Here is a 16,784-nt window from a genome sequence, read left to right on the forward strand (position 1 = left end):
ATCGGGGGTAGTCAGGTGGGATGGTGGGGGGGGGGGGATCAGGGGGTTGCGGAGAGATTAGTGTGAAAGATTGGGGGGGTCAGTTGTTGTTACTCGGAGTTAGAGTAGGATTTTTCCTTCTAACATTTCCTGGGTAACTATCCATGTATGTCTTCTAAGTTGCAGACTTTGTTGGACAGTCTGGTGGAACAGGGGAGTTGCCCATCGGAAATTCAAACTTACCTAGCAATTCCAAGGAGTCTGTGTGCATCTTGTATGTCTGATCTCTGGCCATCCGGAGACTGGAAGATCTGGGCCAAAATCTTTCAGTGTAATGTGGTGTGTAAAATAAAATGTTGCTTCGTGTGCAACAGGAGACATGATGTAGGGAGGACTATGACTTGAAAAGTGTCTGATTCTTTCAAAGGTGACTTTACTGCTGTTTCTAGTTCTTCCACTGTCGTGATTGTTTTATGTCTTAAGTCTATGAGTTCACTACCCAAATAAACTTGAATCAAACACTTTCATATACACCTATTAGTTGATGCTCGCTATCAATAACGGAGAGAGCCCTACATAAGAACAAACTGTGATTGTTTATTGCAAAGAAGGCAGAGCACCAAACCCTTGCACGCTCCCACAACCATCTCCAGCTCGGGACTTACAGTTAACCAGTAGCCCGCGCTTTACAGTGATTGGTCAGTACTGTCACATGGTTAGTCCACTTGCATTCTCTTAAAGTTACATGGTACCCTGCTTCACAACAGGTTGACATATAAATCGGCCGAGAGAAATTCGATCTGTGCCTTTGCCTTTAAGGGAGGGGCGTGGCCTGGCGGCGGCGGCGAGTGGCGCGCGGGAAGAGAACGCGTTGATTGGTGGAGGCGGGGTAACCAGGGAGACGGAGGTAGCGCTGGGCCGAGAGGGCAGGTGGCCTTTTTTATCCTGACTCAAGCCACGGAGACAAGATGCACTCCGGCCTGGTAGGTTAACCTCTCCTCTCCCCTCCCCTACCCGCCGGCTGGGTGGCTGAGGGCCTCCACCCCTGCGGCTGTCAGCCCCGGCTCTGGGTTGGGGCTCCGGCTGCGGGAAGGCGAGACCTGCAAGGCTTCCCTGACCCGAGGCCCTCGCTGGCTGTGGGAGACTGGAGCCGGCGGGGGTTGGACGGACTGACTGACCTCTAGCACCGTGAACGCCGCGTTTATTTTTATCTTTACTTTATCCTCCCAGAACAAACACACAACCGCCAGAGGGTATCGAGTCACCTCTGCTCATCACTTAAAAAAAAACAACGTACTGTAGCAATAGTTATTGACTGGTGCGGCTGATGTTTGTAACACATTATGTGCAAACATTTAAGATTTCACTTTTTTTATTTTGCAGGAGGATCCAACATTAGAACGCCACTTTAAAGGCCATCGTGACACTGTCACAAGTATCGACTTTAACGCTAACATGAAGCAGTTGGGTATGTTGCATTTCCTGATTAAATTATCAATTTATAATCTTTTGGGACACCCATAAAGTTAGGGGATCAGATATGTGACAACTTCTGTGTCCAGGGAGAAGGCGTTGAGGACTTCTCGAGATCCAGCTACCTAGCAATAAAGACCTGCAGTGCTTTTCATGACCGTAGGATGTTCCAAAGTGCTTTATAGCCAAGGATGTACTTTTGAAGTCTAAATGTTGTAATGTAGGAAAATGTTCCAACACTAGACAAAATCCAAGAGTTTTTTTTCACCAGGCCAGAGTTCAGTCAACATCAGTGTTGATCATGGATAATCAAAACATCCTAATCCTCATTCTGAACTGGACTACTATCACTGTAGGTGCAGACTTTATATTATTGTTGTGGAAGCAAAGCCAAAAAATGGATTTGAAAAACACAACATTGGCTCGTCAAGTCCACACTTTTTGACGTTATGTATCCAATCTCCAGTAAAATACACACTATACCATTTACTTAATGCCATTAGTAAGGTTCTGTGGGTTGCAGGCCCAGTCTGTCGGGTTATGCCCTTCAGGACTCAGCCAGCTCTGTTGGTACTGGAGCTACTGCAGGACTCTTGGTGATGGACATTGAAGTCTCTCATCCTAAGTACATTCAGTGCTAGCCTCAGTGCTTCTCCCAGTAGTGTTCAACATAGGAATACTGATTCATCAGTTGAGAGAGGATGATTGATGGTAATCAGCAGGAGGTTTCCTTGCCAATGTTTGGCTTGATGCCATGAGACCTCAAGGGGCCCATAGTCAATGTTGAGAATTCCAAGGGCTGCTCCTTCCTGAGTGTATACCACTGTGTTGCCACTTCTGGTGGGTCTGTCCTGCCAGTGGGACAGGACCTACCCATGAATGGTGGTCGAGAAGTATGGGACATGGGCTTTTAGGTATGATTTGTTGATGAGACAATGTCAGGCTTTTGCTTGGGCAGTCCTTTGGGACAGCTCTTGCAATTTTGGCACAAGTCCCCAGATGTTAGGGGACTTTGTAGGATTGGCTGGGCAGTGTGTGCTTTTATTTCTTTGTTCTTCCTTTACTGAGGTTGGCGGCAGCATCTTGTGTGAAGGCAGATCCATAATACTCATTTACTTTGCCAACCATGCCCTCTGTCTTCAAGATTTCCTTTTTGGTCCTTAATCAATTGGCCACACCCTTCTTTCACCATCTTTTTAAATGCTCAGAAAAGACGGTGGTGCTCCTTTTTATGTTATCTGCTCGTCTATCCTCATTCACTCAGCCCTTCGAGCCCACTCCACTATTCAATGAAATCATGGCTGATGTTCTACTTCAACAACATTTTCCTACACTATCCCTATGTCCCTTGATTTTTTTTATGTAAAAATCTATCAATCTCTCTCGTGAACATACTCAGTGCCTGAGCCTCCTCACCTCTCTGGGGCAGTGAATTCCAACGATTCATCACCCTTTGAGAGAAGAAATTCCTCCTTTCCTCAGTCCAAAATGACCTGCCCCTTATTCTGAGACTGTTTCCTGGTTCTAGACACCCCAGCCAGCGGAAACATCCTGCATCTATCATGTTTGAATGAGATCACCTCTCATTCTTCTAAACTCCAGAGAATAAAGGCCCTTTAATCGATCCTCATAGGACAATCCCTCCATCCCAGGAATCAATTTAGTTGCACTCCCTCTATGGCAAGTATAGTTTTCCTTAGGTAAGGAGACTAAAACTGCACACAATGCTCCAGGTACGGTCTCACCGAGGCTCTATATAATTTCAGTAAGACACCTTTGCTCCTATGCTCAAATCCTCTTGCAGTAAATGCCAACATACCATTTTCCGCCTTAATTGTTTGCTGTACCTGCTTGTTAACTTTCAGTGACTCATGAACAAGGACACTCACGTCCCTTTGAAGTTCAACACTTCCCCGACTCTCACCATGTAAGAAAAATTCTGTATTTCTATTTTTCCTACCAAAGTGAATAACCTCACATTTCTCCACATTGTATTCCATCTGCCAAATTTTTGCCCACTTGCTTTAGCCTCTCCAAATCCCCCTCACGACTCACTTCCACCTAGTTTGGTGTCATCTGCAAACTTAGAAATATTACCTTTAATCCTCACATCAAAATCATTGATATAGATCATAAATAGCTGGGGCCCAAGCACTGATCCTTACGGTACCCCTCTAGTCAAAGCCTGCCAATCTGAAAATGACCCACTTATCCCTACTCTCTGTTTTCTGTCCATTAACCAGTTCTCAATCCATGCCAGTATAATCCCCCCAATTCTATATGTTCTAAAACAAAAACAGAATTACCTGGAAAAACTCAGCAGGTCCAGCATCGGCGGAGAAGAAAAGAGTTGACGTTTCGAGTCCTCATGACCCTTCGACAGAACTTGAGTTCGAGTCCAAGAAAGAGTTGAAATATAAGCTGGTTTAAGGTGTGTGTGTGTGTGTGTGTGTGTGTGTGTGTGTGTGTGTGTGTGTGTGTGTGTGTGTGTGTGTGTGTGTGTGTGTGTGTGTGTGTGTGTGTGTGTGTGTGTGTGTGGGGGGGGAGACAGAGAGAGAGAGAGAGAAGTGGAGGGAGGGGTGTTGTTGTAGAGACAAACAAGCAGTGATAGAAGCAGATCATCAAAAGATGTCAACAACAATAGAACAAAAGAACACATAGGTGTTAAAGTTGGTGATATTATCTAAACGAATGTGCTAATTAAGAATGGATGGTAGGGCACTCAAGGTATAGTTCTAGTGGGGGTGGAGGGAGCATAGAAGATTTTAAAATATTTAAAAATAATGGAAGTAGGTGGGAAAAGAAAAATCTATATAATTTATTGGAAAAAAAAGGAAGGGGGAAACAGAAAGGGGATGGGGATGGAGGAGGGAGCTCAAGACCTAAAGTTGTTGAATTCAATATTCAGTCCGGAAGGTTGTAAAGTGCCTCGTCGGAAGATGAGGTGTTGTTCCTCCGGTTTGCGTTGGGCTTCACTGGAACAATGCAGCAAGCCAAGGACAGACGTGGGCAAGAGAGCAGGGTGGAGTGTTAAAATGGCAAGCGACAGGGAGGTTTGGGTCATTCTTGCGGACAGATCGCAGGTGTTCTGCAAAGCGGTCGCCCAGTTTACGTTTGGTCTCTCCAATGTAGAGGAGACCACATTGGGAGCAACGAATGCAGTAGACTAAGTTGGGGGAAATGCAAGTGAAATGCTGCTTCACTTGAAAGGAGTGTTTGGGCCCTTGGACGGTGAGGAGAGAGGAAGTGAAGGGGCAGGTGTTGCATCTTTTGCGTGGGCATGGGATGGCGCCACAGGAGGGGGTTGAGGAGTAGGGGGTGATGGAGGAGTGGATCAGGGTGTCCCAGAGGGAGCGATCCCTACGGAATGCCGATAGTGGGGGTGAAGGGAAGATGTGTTTGGTGGTGGCATCATGCTGGAGTTGGCGGAAATGGCGGAGGATGATCCTTTGAATGCGGAGGCTGGTGGGGAGATAAGTGAGGGCAAGGGGGACCCTATCATGTTTCTGGGAGGGAGGAGAAGGCGTGAGGGCGGTTCCTTCTTATCCATTTTGCTAATTACATCCTCAAAAAACTGCAATAGGTTTGTTAAACATGATTTCCCTTCTATAAATCCATGTTGACTCTGCCCAATCCTATTATTATTTTCTGAGTGTCCTGTTATCACATCTTTTATTATCGATCCTAGCAATTTTCCTACAACTGATGTCAGGCTAACGGGTCTGTAGTTCCCCATTTCTCTCTCTCTCCTCTCTTAAATAGTGGGCTTACTTTTGCCACTTTCCAATCTGCAGGAACCATTCCAGAATCTAGAATTTTGAAAGATGACCACCAATGCACCTACTCCCTCTACAGCCACCTCTTTCAACAATCTGGGATATAGATCATCAGGTTCAGGGGATTTATCAATTTTAAGTCCTGTTAATTTCTCTAGTACTTGTTTTCACAATATTAATATCTTGCAGTTCCTCATTAACACCAGTCCTTTGATTCTCAATTATTTCTGGGAGGTTTTTTAGTGTTTTCCTCTGTGAATACAGACACACAGCATTTGCTTAGTTTCTCTGCCATTTCCTTATTCCCCATTATAAGTTCCTCTGACTCCGCTTGTATTAGACCCGCATTTGTTTTTGCTGATCTTTTTCTTTTTATATACCTATAGAAGCTTTTACAGCCCTTATTTACGTTTCTTGCTTGTTTGCTCTCATTTCCTGTTTTCCCTTTTTAATCTTTTTCTTGGTCCTCTTTTGCAGAATTTTAAAATGCTCCCAATTTTCAGGCTTACCATATTTTTTTGGCAACTTTATATGCCTCTTCCTTTGACTTGATACAATCCTTGATTTCCTTTTACAATTCTCCTCTGCACTTTGTGTGATCCGCTACTGCATTTTGAAGCTGACATTTATCATGTTTCCTTTCTCTGATTCATTTTAATCCCTTTAGTCATCTAGGGAGCTCTGTCTTTGGATGCCCTTCCTTTACCCCCTCAAGAATGTGCTTACCCTGTACTCAAACTACCTCCTCCCTGAAGGCCTCCCAATACCCAGTTACTGTTTGACTTGCCGACCATTGTTTACAATCCATCTGGGCTAGACCCTTTTCCGGCTCATTGAAATTAGCCCCTGTCCAGATGAGTATCTTCATCTTGGATTTTTCCATCTCTTTCCCTCATGACTCTAATCCTAATGATCACCATTTGTTAGGAGAAAATATAGCTCAATATTGTATTTCTTTTCATTAAAAGGAATATAATATGCCTTTAGTTAGTAGACAGTTTCTTAAGATTGATTATTTTGATGAATGCTCGAATCTTAAATACCAAATATGTTGAAAACCAGAGTTTCTATGAAGATACTTAAAGTTTACATGACATAAACTGCTGACAATCAAAGAATGAACATTATTTTAGCTGACTCTTTTAAGTGTTGACTGTTTACGGCTATTAAACAGATTTTTGTAAAATAGAATAAAACAGCAGTGCTCATCTAACTGCCATTGTTATTTCTTTGTTTCTGAAGAGAAGTTCAACACAATAAATTTTCACCACAAAATGGCATCACACTTCATCTGTTTTATTTCAAACTAATAATGTGAAAGAAAGAAAGACTTGCATTATATAGCGCCTTTCACGATCACTGGACTTTCTGAAGCATTTTACAGCCAAGGAAGTATTTTTTGAAGAATAGTCAGTATAATGTAGGAAATGCAGCAGCCAATTTGTGTAGAGCCAGCTCCCACAAACAGCAAAGTGATAATGGCTGGTTGATCTGTTTATTGTAATGTTAAGTGTTATGACCGATGCAGTTGGTAAAGTGGAGTTATTTTTGAAAATCCCAGAGGGAAATTTTAAACAACTGTCATAAACAATAATTTAAGTGTTATGTTTGAGATGTGACTCTAAACTCAGGAATCAGACCACTAGTTCTTTAGGTTTTACATTAAACTAAATGAAACATTTTATTAAGTTACACAGGTTAAAATATATGTATAGATGGCTACAAATTACTACTATCATAACTTTTAACAAATTCCCAAACTAATCTCCATTAAGGCAACAGCAACTCATAGACTTAACCAAACACCAGGCAAAGCATTTTCACCTTATGAATTCAAAATGAGGTTCTTTTCACTGTGGAGCCAGTTGGAGGCTTGCAGCTGCCTTTTGATCTTACACTGCGTCTGCCTGCACACCCGAAAACTGCTTAAATTATGCCTACCACCACTGATTGAATTCAAATTCTCATTGTCTCACCAGTCTCTTTGAACTCCATCTTTTAACAATGAAATCCCTTTCATGGTACCAATTTTATTAGTAATATAAACATATGGCTTGGTATCTGCTAGATAGGCGGCAAGTTTTCACCCCACTTCTAGAATGCTCTGTTCAAAAAATGCAAATACACACTATCTCTCTTCCATATCAAAACTAGTACATATCAAAGCACCCAGAAAGGCGGGCTTTAATCCAGTTAAGACATACCTGCAGACTAAACTTATTTTTTAAAAGAAAATTACTTTCTAAAATATTATGGGCAGGATCTTCCAGTCGGCGAGCGCGGGTGGGGCTGGCTCGTTGACACGTAAAATGATGCGAGATGACATCGGGTGGAACTCCTGACGTCATCCTGCATCATTTCCATTTTCAGGTTGGTGGGGGTGCACGCCGACCTGTCAACAGCCAATTGAGGCCATTGAAAAACTAATTAAAGTCATTAATGGACCTGCCCATCCAACCTTAAGGTTGGCGGGCAGGCCGGGAGCCCTGGCGGGCTTCAGAAAAAGCATGAAACCTCATCCACGGGTGGGATGAGGTTTCATGAGGTTATTTAAATTTTTATTAATGGTTTCACTAAAAGTTATGGACATGTCCCAGCTCATGTGACTGTGTCACATGAGGGGACCTGCCAGGGAAATTTTTTTAATCATTTGTATTACAAATTTTAATTCCAAGCCGACCTCCCTGAGGCAGCACTTAGCCTCAGGGAGATCCGTGCGGAAGTGCGAAAGAGCACACTCCCGGCTCAGGGAATCCCCACCCCGCCCACACAGGGAGTGCTTCCGAGTGGATGTCTCGCTGGGTGGGCCTTAACTGGCGCCCGCTCCCACCCCCTGCCCCCCCACCCCTAACAGGGGGGAAATTTTTCCCCATATACATTAATAGCTTCATGGCATTAAGGGATAAAATATTGGCCACGGTATAACTCCCCTGTTGTTCTTTGAAATTGTTTGTGGGATGTTTTACATCCGCTCAAGAGCAGGCAGGGCATTGGTTTATTTTTTCATCGGAAAAGAAGGACATATGGTTGCTTATTTTTCTCACTGGTTTATCTGCTGGCTCAGCTAATTTATCCATTGATTACATGGTCCTCATAGGTCAGGAAAGCCCAAAGCTTTGTCCCCAAATTAGTTGAGGCGGTGGTGAGGTCACAACTGGCCTCAGCCCCCATGGCTTAAAAAGGGGAAAACCAGTTAGAAATTCGGCTCTTAATCTGTGTCTGATGGTCCTTGATGCTTGTTTGGTCAGAACAGAATTATGTTTAGCTGTGATGCCTTCACAATTGATTAGTTTGCTAACACTGGGTCATGAGGCTTTTGGATGAATAATGGCTAAAGTAACGATAAGGAATCAATGCCATCCAGTGAGAAAAGAATAGGAGGGGCGAAAGTTGGTGAGAGAAAATAAAAGTAGTACTGCCAATGGTGGGGCTTTCGGGTAGTCCCTGTTCCTGAAAGGAGCAAAGAGATCCAAAATCTGGTGTAACACCAACTTATGTTTCACAGTTTTTATACACTGATCAAAATTGACAGATTTGAGACAGATGAGGCATAGTTTTCATAGCATCACGGAAATTACAGCATTGGAGGACTATGGAATTTGGTGGTCATGTACTCAGTTTACCAATTAGGAAAAGGAGTTGAAAGAGACTGCTTTTATGCATAATTTTAAACAAAGAAAATGTAAAGTTAAGTTGTAGGTTCGAAACAAACCTTAAACCGTTCTTTTCTTTTAACAGCAACTGGATCAATGGATTCCTGTGTCATGATCTGGAATTTGAAACCACAGATGAGAGCCTATCGATTTGTAGGTCACAAAGATGCAGTCCTCTCAGTTCAATTCTCTCCCTCTGGTCACTTAGTGGCTTCTGCATCCCGAGACAAAACAGTCCGCCTCTGGGTTCCCAGTGTGTAAGAACAATTTTTTTTGTACTTGTGAGTTAAAATGGGACATGAAAGGTTGATACCTATTACTGCTCTAGAGCTATCATTTCTGATTCATGTTAGTCCCAATTCTTATTGTGCCTGCCAATTTTTGTTTTATTGGTTGCAAACAGGAAAGTTTCTGACACTTAGGTAAATATACACCCTGGAATAAAATTCTCCTAATGTCTTTCCTTGTTTTCTGGATGATGATCTTAAACTTATGCTCATTGAGCAATGGAAAAAGTTTTTCCTTTTTAACTTGTCAAAAGCCTCATAATTTTGAACATTTCTGAGGACCTCTGATCTTCCTTGTTCCAATGAAAAGACACAATTTCCTTTAATATTCCTTTTTATCGTAAGCTTTTCATCCCTGGTAAAATGTTACCAAATCTTTGCTGCGCTCTCTTCGTAGTCTTGGCATCTTTCCTGAAAACAGTCAAAACTGGGCGCATGTTTTTTAACTGTGGTCTAACATGGTTTGTATAGATTTTAGCATTGCCTCTTTGTTTTTGCAGTCTACGAAACCTGGGGCCAAATGTGCCTCCTTAAGCAACTTTGTCACTTTGCCCTTTCACTTTGAGATGTACATATCTGGATCTTTATGTGTCTCTCTGTTCTTTTAAGCTTTTACCATTTAGTGTATATGTCTTTTCCTTATTTTACCAAAATGTATCATCGCATTTCTCTGATCAATTTCAGTTGACATCTATTTACCTAATCTACTAACCTGCCTGTGTCTTCCTGAAACTGCTTGCAGCTCTCTACAGTTAACCACATTTAAAATATTTGCATATTTTCATATTTTGCTCTCCGTTACCTGTCCAGATCTTGATGGCCCCAACACTAACCACAAGATCATAGCACTGTTTATATCCTCCCAACCCAGAAAACATCAGTTAACTGCTCCCCTCTGTTTTTTGCACTTTCCTATCCATAGTCTTACTGTCCCTTTAATACAGCCTGCCTCTCGAAGCTTTTTGAAATTCCATATATGCAAAATCCATGGCATTTCCTTCAGGAATACAGTTTGTTAGTTGCCTAAACAACTATATTAAATTTATCGGATGCGAATGCCTTTTACAGCATGTGGCCTGTACTCAATCCGTGGTTGTTTAGGTGAGGATTAATTTTATCTGTGAATTGAAAATGATGGCGCAATAAGTGTCATTTAGAAAGTGGGCTTCAATAGAGCTTGATCAGTGGGGGTAATCAGTGGTTGATCTGGGATTATTGAGAAAGATTGAAGGAAGTTGGATTCTGTAGGGTCGATGAAGTATATGCAAGGAAATGGTAATATATACAGGAGTTTGTGGAAAGGTAGGGAGAGCCATGAGCAAAAAGGAGACAAAGGTAGTTGTGATGTTCCATGGGAACCAGGGTGATAGATGAACCATAGAATCGAACCAAGAAATGGCAGATGGTGGGACATTAGCAGCAAAAATTGAGGCAGCAGTTGATCAATTCAGAGCTGCAGTTCAAAGGAGGAAATTTAGGCAGTTGAGATAATCGGGTCAGCTGTGTTGGGGCCTCAACCACTAGAATTGGTGGCAGAAGTAGGTGGGTAACAAAATTATGACCAATTCATCATCTTTAAATTATGATGGCTTAGATTTGCCAATTATCTCAGACTAGTTTAGAGTAATGGTTTTTGAAATTTACTCTGTGGGGGACTCTCCGCTAATGTTGATACACTTCAGGGAACTCTCTTCCCTAACTTCCGAAACACAATGCCAGCTAGCAAAGAAGAATATTACCATCATTGTAGAAAATGTTTAATTGAATGTAACAGAATTACCATGCTAATACAGAGTGGTCTGCTTGGAACTTCTCAAAGACCCTTGCTTGAAAAATATTTGGATGTGCACTTGCGATGCCACGGCATACAAGGCTAAGGGCCTAGCACTGGACAATGGGATTAGGATAGTTAGTCACTTGTTTGACCGGTGTAGACTCGATGGGCCAAAGAACCTTTTTCTGTGCTGTAGATCTCTATGACTCTGTGGGCAGGATTTTACTGTCAGCGAATGGGGGCGGGGCCCGCTCGCCGATGCATAAAATAACGTCCAGTGACATCGGGGCAAACTCCCGACATCGCTGTGCCCGATTTAAATTTTCAGGAAGGTGGGAGTGCAACAAAATCAGCTGCCCGCCCGCCGACCTGTCAATGGCCAATTGAGGCCATTGACAGGATTAATTAAGCAATTAAAGGACCTGCCCGTCCAACCTTAAGGTTGGCAGGTCGTCCAGGAGCCCTGGCAGCAACTAGAAAAAACATGGAACCTCATCCGCGGCGGGATGAGGTTTCATGTGGGGTTTTAAAAACTTTAATAAAGTTGTAAAGGAAATTATAAACATGTCCCAACTCATGTGACATTGTCAAATGAGGGGACATGTAAGGGAATTTTTTTTTCTATTTTTAATATTGTTGAAATAGAGGCGATCTCCCTGAGGCTGCACTTAGCCTCAGGGAGATGAGTGCGCTCTTTCGTGCGCATGCGCGAAAGAGCACACTCTCGATTTTAGGGATTCCACACCACCCCACCCGCATAGGGAGTGCATAGCCTTAATTGGCCCGTCCACGTAAGATGGCGCCGTGTCTAGGATCGGGGGCGCCAATCGGAAGTGCGCCCGCCCATCAACTTCCCCACAACGGGGAAAATTCTGCCCTATGACTCTAAAACCTGTGGTTTGGAGAAAAACATTTTTCCAACGCACTTGTTGCTGAAGGTGGGCAGCGTAGTTCAAAGTTGCCTATCTGAAGGGCATAACTCAAATTACTGGCAGGTCTAGGAAACTTCTCTCCATACTCCAACCAATTTTGCATGTTTTTGATTCCTGCACTGTGATGCTGATAAAATACAGTAATAATTTGTTTCAACTTGCTGTAGTATTGAACCTAAACCAAAATCACAACAGAAATAAAAAAAAACACTTTAGTTTTAGTTTTAATTTCCTTTCGCCTCCCTGCTCCCACTAACTTGAAGATGGAAGCAACGTTGGATATATTTCTGGTTTGAAAAGCATTGGGTGGTACACTGGGTCAACCTTTCTCATTCTAGACCTTGGGCCGGAGATTGTGGCGCTAGTAGCGTGACACGTTCAGCATTCGCTGCTCCTGGATGTCAATGAGGCCCTGCAACTTCCAGAATGCATAGTGCACTAATCCAAAAGTTGTGGTGGGTCCAGTAGTGCTACTCCCAAGGGTTTGCTTTTTCAAATGCCAAGTAAGGAACCAACCCAAATTTGGGATAATTGCTCACTGATTCCGAATTCATTAGTTTTTAAAGTTTTATGCTTGCACTTTCAAACATAAAGGGCTTCCTTTCAATTTGTGAATATTTAGAGGAAGCCAATCCCGTTTTAAAAGTTAAATATTTTAAAAAGTCAATTCATTTTATTAACATGATTTTTAAAAAAATCTGATAAATCCAGTTAAAAAGTAAAATGACTTTTTGGCGTGACTGATCAGTTTCTTTAAATATCACTTTTTAAAATTGTTTATTTGATCAAAATTATTTTTATAAATTTTAACATGTTAAATTTTGTAGAACTAATGTGTACTAAAAATATTATTTTCTAGCATCTTTTTAACGTGATTTTCCAATGCTCTTTTACTGCAGTAACTTTTTATTCCCAGTTCTTGTGATGCAGTGGCCGAGCTGGCCAAGTCCTAAAGGACATAGCTGCTAGACTGGATCTGCGGCAGATGGTGAGGGATCCAACAAGAGGATAAAGCATAGTTGACCTCATCCTCACCAACCTGCTTGCCACAGATGTGTCTGTCCATGACAGTATTGGTAGGAGTCACCACCGCACAGTCCTTGTGGAGGCAAAGTCCTGGCTTCACATACCCTCTATTGCATTGTGTGGTACTACCACCGTGCTAAATGGGATAGATTTCGAACAGGTCTAGCAGCTCAAGACTGGGCGTCCATGAAGCGCTGTGGGCCATCAGCAGCATTAGAATTGTACTCAGACACAATCTGTAACCTCATGTCCCGGCATAACTCCCTCTCTACCATTACCATCAAGCCAAGGGATCAACCCTGGTTCAATGAAGAGTGCAGGAGGGCATGCCAGGAGCAGCATCAGGCATGCCTAAAAATGAGGTGTCAGCCTGGTGAAGCTGTAACACAGGGCTACTTGCGTGCCAAACAGCATAAGCAGCAAGTGATAGACAGCGTAAGTGATCCCACAACCAACGGATCAGATCTAAGCTCTGCAGTCCTGCCACATCCAGTCGTGAATGGTGGTGGACAATTAAACAGCTTACTGGAGGAGGAAGCTCCACAAATATCCCCATCCTCAATTATGGAGGAGCCCAGCACACCATTGCAAAAGATAAGGCTGAAGCATTTGCTACAATCTTCAGCCAGAAGTGCTGAATGGATGATCCATCTTGGCTTCCTCCGGAGGTCCCCAGTATCATAGATGCCAGTCTTCTGCCAATTTGATTCACTCCACGTGATATCAATAAACGGCTGAAGGCACTGGATGCTGCAAAGGCTACGGACCCTGACAATATTCCAGCAATAGTACTGAAGACTTGTGTTTCAGAACTTGGTGCACCCATAGCCAAGCTGTTCCAGTACAGCTACAACACTGGCATCTACCCGGCTATGTGGAAAATTCCCTGGTATGTCCTGTCCACAAAAAGCAGAACAAAACCAACCCAGCCAATTTGCACCCTTGATCATCAGTAAAGTAATGGAAGGGGTCATTGACTGTGCTATCAAGCGGCACTTGCTTAGCAATAACCTGCTCACTGACGCTCAGTTTGGGTTCTGCCAGGGCCACTCAGCTCCTGACCTCATTACAGCCATGGTTCAAACATGGACAAAAGAGCTAAACTCCAGACGTGAGGTGAGAGTGACTGCCCTTGACATCAAGGCTGCATTTGACAGAGTGTGGCATCAAGGAGCCCTTGTGAAACTGAAGTCAATAGGAATCAGGGGGAAAACTCTCCACTGGTTGGAGTCATGCCTAGTACAAAGGATGGTTGTGGTTGTTGGAGGTCAGTCATCTCAGCTCCGGGATATCACTGCAGGAGTTCCTCAGTGTAGTGTCCTAGGCCCAAGCATCTTCAGCTGCTTCATCAATGACTTTCCTTTCATCATAAGGTCAGAAGCGGGGATATTTGCTGATGATTGCACCATGTTCAGGACCATTTGCGACTCCTCAGATACTGACGCAATCAATGTCCAAATGCAGCACGACCTGGACAATATCCAGGCTTGGGCTAACAAGTGGTAAGTAACATTTGTGCCACACAAGTGCCAGGCAATGACTGTCTCCAAAAGGAGGGAATCCAACCATCGCCCCTTGATGTTCAATGGCATTACCATCACTGAATCCCCCACTATCAACATCCTGGGGTTTCCATTGACCAGAAACTGATCTGGACTAGCCATATAAATACTGCGGCTACAAGAACAGGTCAGAGGCTAGGAATCGTACAACGAGTAACTCAACATCTGACCCCCCCAAAGGCTGCCCAACATCTACAAGGCACAAGTCAGGAGTGTGATGGAATACTCCCCACTTGCCTGATGTGCGCAGCTGCCACAACACTCAAGAAGCTCGACACCATCTAGGATAAAGCTGCCTGCTTGATTGTTTGTGGGTGTGGTGCCATTCACTCCCTCCACCATCGACGCACAGTGACAGCAGTGTGTACCATCTACAAGATGCACTGCAGGAGTTCACCAAGGTTTCTTAGACAGCACCTTCCAAACCCATGACCACTACCATCTAGAAGGACAAGGGCAGCAGATAGATGAGAACACCACCACCTGGAAGTTCCCTTCCAAGTCACTCATCATCTTGACTTGGAAATATATCTACGTTCCTTCACTGTCGCTGGGTCAAAATCCTGGAACTCCCTTTCTAACAGCACTGTGGGCGTACCTACACCACATGGATTGCAGCTGTTCAAGAAGGCAGCTCACCACCACCTTCTTAATTAGGGAGGGGCAATAAATGCTGGCCCAGCCAGTGAAGCCTGCATCCCATGAATGAATTTTTAAAAAAGTGAATGTAAACCACAACTGCCTGTCATTTTTGTCCCAACTCGCTGAGGTTCACTGCAGCCCAGAGCGAGAGGGGAAACCCCCTAAAGGCAGATGAAATTTTCACCACCGGAATCGTGGTAGGCTTGTGCAGAGATTTATTCGATGTCAGCAGCGAGCACTGTCAATGACCTCTAAATCCTGGCCCATGATGAACTTAAGCACAGATTGATGGGCTGAAAGTTGCTTCTTTGTGCTGGCTATATGAAGTTGGGCAGTCTTTATTCAGTTCTAAGTAACCATGGGGCTACAGAAGAAAACCATCTGAAAAAGGCAATAGCATGGGAAACTCACTTAGGCTCCAGGTTAGTTGGTGTGGGAAATGTAAAAATGCCACCTTGGTGCAGTTGGTGTTGCTCTCCTAAGGTGCATTATTAGCGAAAAGTATCAAGAGCTTTAATCTTCACCTCACTGGTTTGTATTTGGCTTGGGCATAATACTGTCACTGCCTCCTGAAATAGAAAGTGTTCTTCTTACCAGCAATGACATCCTTCACCTTGAGTAGGTAAAGAACACATTTGATTAGCCAAAAAAAAGACAAAGAGCCTCCTTTTGATTATTTTAATGACAGAGAACTCAAAATCGACATTGGACCCAATTTTATTTCCGTGTAAGTAAATGGATTTTGAATTAATTAAAATTGGGCCCATTGTTGTGTCAATCTGTGATGCATTTCCCCATAACGAAAAGAAGGAGTGCTGATGAGTCAGTTAACTTGTGAGAGGATTTCAGAAGAGTAAACTCTCTGGTATGCTATGGATTTATAGCAGTTCATTTACCACATCTCTAGCATCTGTGTGTTTTATTTTTATTTGCTGGAGAATGCTGATTTCTTTTTAAGTTTCACACCAAGGCTTGGACACACAGGTAGTACAGTACTGACTATGTGTATCATTTTACAGATGCTGCCCTTTGAATGCAAAGTTCAGTTTTATTACATTATTCGAAGCAGATTCTTCCCTCAACCAAAACCATTAAAAGCAGATTAGCTCATATTTCATTTATTACTTTTTGTGGGATTTTGCAGTCTGCAAAATGGCCATCATATTGCATAAAAGTCATTGCATCTTAGAGTAATTTACTGTATTTTAAGTACCACGAGGCGCTATTGAAAAAGTGCATTTTTTCTTTTCTCCTGTTGTGCTTCTAAATGGTCACTAGGTGGTGCTATTGCTATTGTTCTTTTAAAAATGAAGATTTTTTTGAGGTTAGAATTTTTGCTGAGGGTGTAAAAGTTCTTATAGGTCTGTAATACTTTGGGGTGCACTCATCAAGCAATACACAATGTAACATATTGAAATGATGTCATAAGAGGTGATTACCCAGTATTTCTTCTGTGTGCAAAACATACACTTGAAGTGGTCTCCAGATTAAATAATGAGGTTATTTCAACAAGCTGAAGGCACTTCATTAAGTTGTTTTTTATTTGTTTCTTATCTAGTTTGCATCTAACAATTGCTAGATTATAATAATATGCAAGTATACTGCAATCAGTGGAGCACTGTTTTATTTCTTCAGTAAATATCTTTTGATATTATGAGAAGGCCAATAAAAACCTGATCT

The 16,784-nt window shown here is 42.8% G+C and overlaps 1 protein-coding gene across 8 annotated transcripts in view; it reads left to right on the top strand.

The window, feature by feature from the left end:
- The first annotated feature begins 874 nt into the window (after positions 1-874).
- The window catches only part of LOC121279921 (POC1 centriolar protein homolog A-like), a 145,396-nt gene continuing 129,486 nt past the window's right edge, over positions 875-16,784 (top strand). For all 8 annotated transcript variants that reach the window (XR_005943526.1, XM_041191491.1, XM_041191488.1 and 5 more), the window contains exons 1-3: positions 875-962; positions 1,363-1,447; positions 8,967-9,138. Coding sequence is in view for 7 of the 8 variants with exons in the window: in XM_041191491.1 (XP_041047425.1) it covers positions 948-962; positions 1,363-1,447; positions 8,967-9,138 (272 nt within the window). In the remaining variant the exon portion in view is untranslated. The remainder of the gene's footprint in view (positions 963-1,362; positions 1,448-8,966; positions 9,139-16,784) is intronic.

Source organism: Carcharodon carcharias, chromosome 7 (genome assembly GCF_017639515.1).
Source record: "Carcharodon carcharias isolate sCarCar2 chromosome 7, sCarCar2.pri, whole genome shotgun sequence".
NCBI classification, from domain to species: domain Eukaryota; kingdom Metazoa; phylum Chordata; class Chondrichthyes; order Lamniformes; family Lamnidae; genus Carcharodon; species Carcharodon carcharias.